The sequence below is a fragment of the Aplysia californica genome, unplaced genomic scaffold, assembly GCF_000002075.1.
Source record: "Aplysia californica isolate F4 #8 unplaced genomic scaffold, AplCal3.0 scaffold00073, whole genome shotgun sequence".
In the NCBI taxonomy this organism is placed as follows: domain Eukaryota; kingdom Metazoa; phylum Mollusca; class Gastropoda; order Aplysiida; family Aplysiidae; genus Aplysia; species Aplysia californica.
In genome coordinates this window covers 963,932-966,897 of record NW_004797343.1, presented here as the reverse complement: position 1 = coordinate 966,897, position 2,966 = coordinate 963,932, and the positions used below count along the sequence as shown (strand labels likewise).

The following is a 2,966-nucleotide window of genomic DNA, read 5'->3' as shown; positions in this document are numbered from 1 at the left end:
GAGGAGGAGGAGGAGGAGGAGGAGGAGGAGGGCAGCAATTGACGTTTTAGTAGAGGCATTATATAATGCAGTAAAGATTTCGCTTATTCATTGCCTACATACCCCAGGTACAGCAGCATCCACCACATAAACACAGATATGTACACCACATAAACACAGATACATCCCTCTATGTACACGGAAGATTGTTCTTCAGACATCGGCACCTCCCAGTTGGACATCCTTTCTTGCAGCTGCACCTGACCAGTTCTTGACAAGCTTTCGCTGTCTCCGGGTTGCTGGTAAAGAACGGCTGAAGCCCATTCTCTGCAGCACGCTTCCCCATTCCAGAGTAGAAGGCAGAGGAGCATTTACAAAAAATATTTACATTCAGGGATGATGCCCATGTAATGTGTCCAGCTTGGTAGGCCGCTCGTTTGGCATGGTGCAGTAGGGCGTTTACTGTTGGCGGAAGGCGGTCAATGACCCTTCCTTTTTGTGCAAACAGTTCCTTTCTGGCATCATTAACGGACTCACACACAGAATGGTTGTCGTACATCTTGATGGTAAACTTCTGTAGCTCACTGAAATTCCTATCTGAGATGTCAGTTGGTGCAGTTGATAGACTCATTCGAGATATTCGCCGACTGGTCCCATGCTCTCCCTATCCTATCGAAACTCCAGACAGAATCACAGCCTGAAAATGCATGGAAATAGAGAAGTCCCTCGGTTTTTTCGGGTCCTAGGGCGGTGACGAGCTCATGAATGGGCAGGTATCTGAAATCTTTTCCAGTGCCGAAAGCAATCCATGACTGTGGACAGTTTACTTTGGAAAACAAAGCAATGGCCAGGCCGACTACATCCATGTCAACAGATCTGATTGTTATACTCTGGTGTCCTGACAGCGCTGCGTGATACGCATGAAGCAACAGTCTCACATCGGTTTCTTCTGTATTGCACGGGCCTAAATTTCTTTTGGTCGAGTTGTTGCTGATGACGTTAGGACCCACAGTCGCAATCATAGTTTTCTATTTGACATTCTCAACAAGATGACGAGACAACAATGAAAAGAGAGCCAGTTTGTTGAAGTCGTTCCCTAAAAACTCTTTCCAGTTTCCTGGGACTGTACTCTCCGGTGTCACTCGCCTGGGAATGCCGTGGCCTCTTCTAGATCTTGTTGTTCTTTTGATGCTGTCCGGGAGGTACTGGTCAAAGACAAGGTCAATTTGTGTGGCTCTTTCCGATAGGGACAAGATACTTGATGTGAACAAGTCAGCCTACTCTGCATAAGACATTCGAAGATTTGGAGTAATCAGATTTGCCATCTCAGCACCGTCAAAAACAATCGTGGATGATGCAGGAAAATCGTTATTTTCCAAAGAGCTGATGGGGAAGCACTGGAACAGTTGTTACTCGTTGACGAATGTATTGGGCAAAGAGGGTGGGTAGGCATTATTTTCATGGACAAAAAACTCGTCCAGATTTCCTCCTCTTCGTTGACACGCAAAGTAGAGCCCAGAAAAAGGTTTGACTCTGTTTTCAATGCCTTGAGTTTTTCGGGAACATTTGGTTGTTTTGAGGGTTTTGTGGACAACAATTTCATTTTGTTGAGCTTTAAGGGATCTTTTACTTTTACTCCCCGCTTCTTGAATCTCTCCTCAACAAAAAGTTCAAACTGGCATTTTCCGGTGTCGAAGTAAAGGTACGCGAAGCTGCAGAGGATGTAATCAAGGAGGTTGGTGCCAATGTGACAATTTTCAGTGATGGATCGGCTGTCGCAGTATACCATGAAGATGGATCAGTAGCAGTAGTGATAATGAATGATGAGCCACCACGAACAGAAATAATTAGAACTGAAGGTGCGTTCCTCACATCATCTTATGACGAGGAATGCCAGGCAATGATGTCTGCTGCACAGTGGATTGTTGACAATTGCCACAGCAGAACCAATGTTCTGATCTTGACTGACAGTCAGTCTCACTGTAAGGAACTACAAGGCAACCCCTCAGATGTAAATGATTTGCGCTACAAGCTCAGTGAAATCACAGCCACAATAAAGATCCAGTGGATTCCAACCTATGTTGAAATCGAAGGAAATGAGGCAGCAGACCAACCTACCAATGAAGCCAGAGAGATTGAAAGAGACAGGCAACCAATAGCATACAGGGGAGTCTTTCCAATGATCAAGAGGGGAATGAGAGACCCACCATGCAGAGCTTAGTTAGTTGCAGCAATTGGAGGATGTTTATTCTTGGTAGGCTACTCCAATAAGCAATATTAATCACACGTCGCAGGGACCAGACTGAGCTAGCGACAATGCGGTGGGACCATCATTGAAGCAAGAGATGGTATCAGAACTTTGTGAATTAAGAGCTCAACTAGCGTTGCCAAAGATGAAAAGGAGGATGCTAAACATAATATGTGTTTGAATGTCCAGGAACAATGGCGACTCGAATGGATTTATTTGGACGAGTGGAAGTGCCTCTGAGTATAATGACAATGGGGCCGAAAAATAGCCTCGCTCTCTCTCTCTCTCTCTCGAATCGTGGAGTAAAACAACAAAAAATCAACAGCAGCAGCAGCAATATTACGATACCATTCAAATTTTCTTACATGTGTGTGTGTGTGTTTGTGTGTGTGTGTGTGTGTGTGTGTGTGTGTGTGTGTGTGTTTGTTTAGATGGATAGATAAATAGACATTGCGTATGATGATATATTTATCTATCTCTACAATGAATAATATTATTTAATTGTATTCATTATGTAGGCCTATTACTTTAGATCTTGTTTTAATCCCCCCCCAAACAGAGTCCAGACAAGTGTTGCTGCGGTAACTCCCTCCAGGGCGCCGATCACGTGACCAAGAGTCTGTGTCCTCTCTCTTGTCGGGGCTCTACCGCACAGCCGTGTGGTGGGGGGAGTGGTTATTTCTCTGTTTACCTCACTGGTGTGTGTGTGTGTGTGTGTGTGTGTGTGTGTGTGTGTGTG

The 2,966-nt window shown here is 44.9% G+C and overlaps 1 protein-coding gene across 1 annotated transcript in view; it reads left to right on the top strand.

Annotated features, from left to right (window-relative positions):
• Positions 1-2,966, top strand: part of LOC101846414 (WSC domain-containing protein ARB_07867) — a gene marked incomplete in the record, with an annotated part of 14,911 nt that overhangs the window by 8,046 nt on the left and 3,899 nt on the right. Inside the window, 1 exon segment of the mRNA XM_035968666.1 lies at positions 2,787-2,925. Coding sequence (XP_035824559.1) covers positions 2,787-2,925 — 139 coding nt within the window.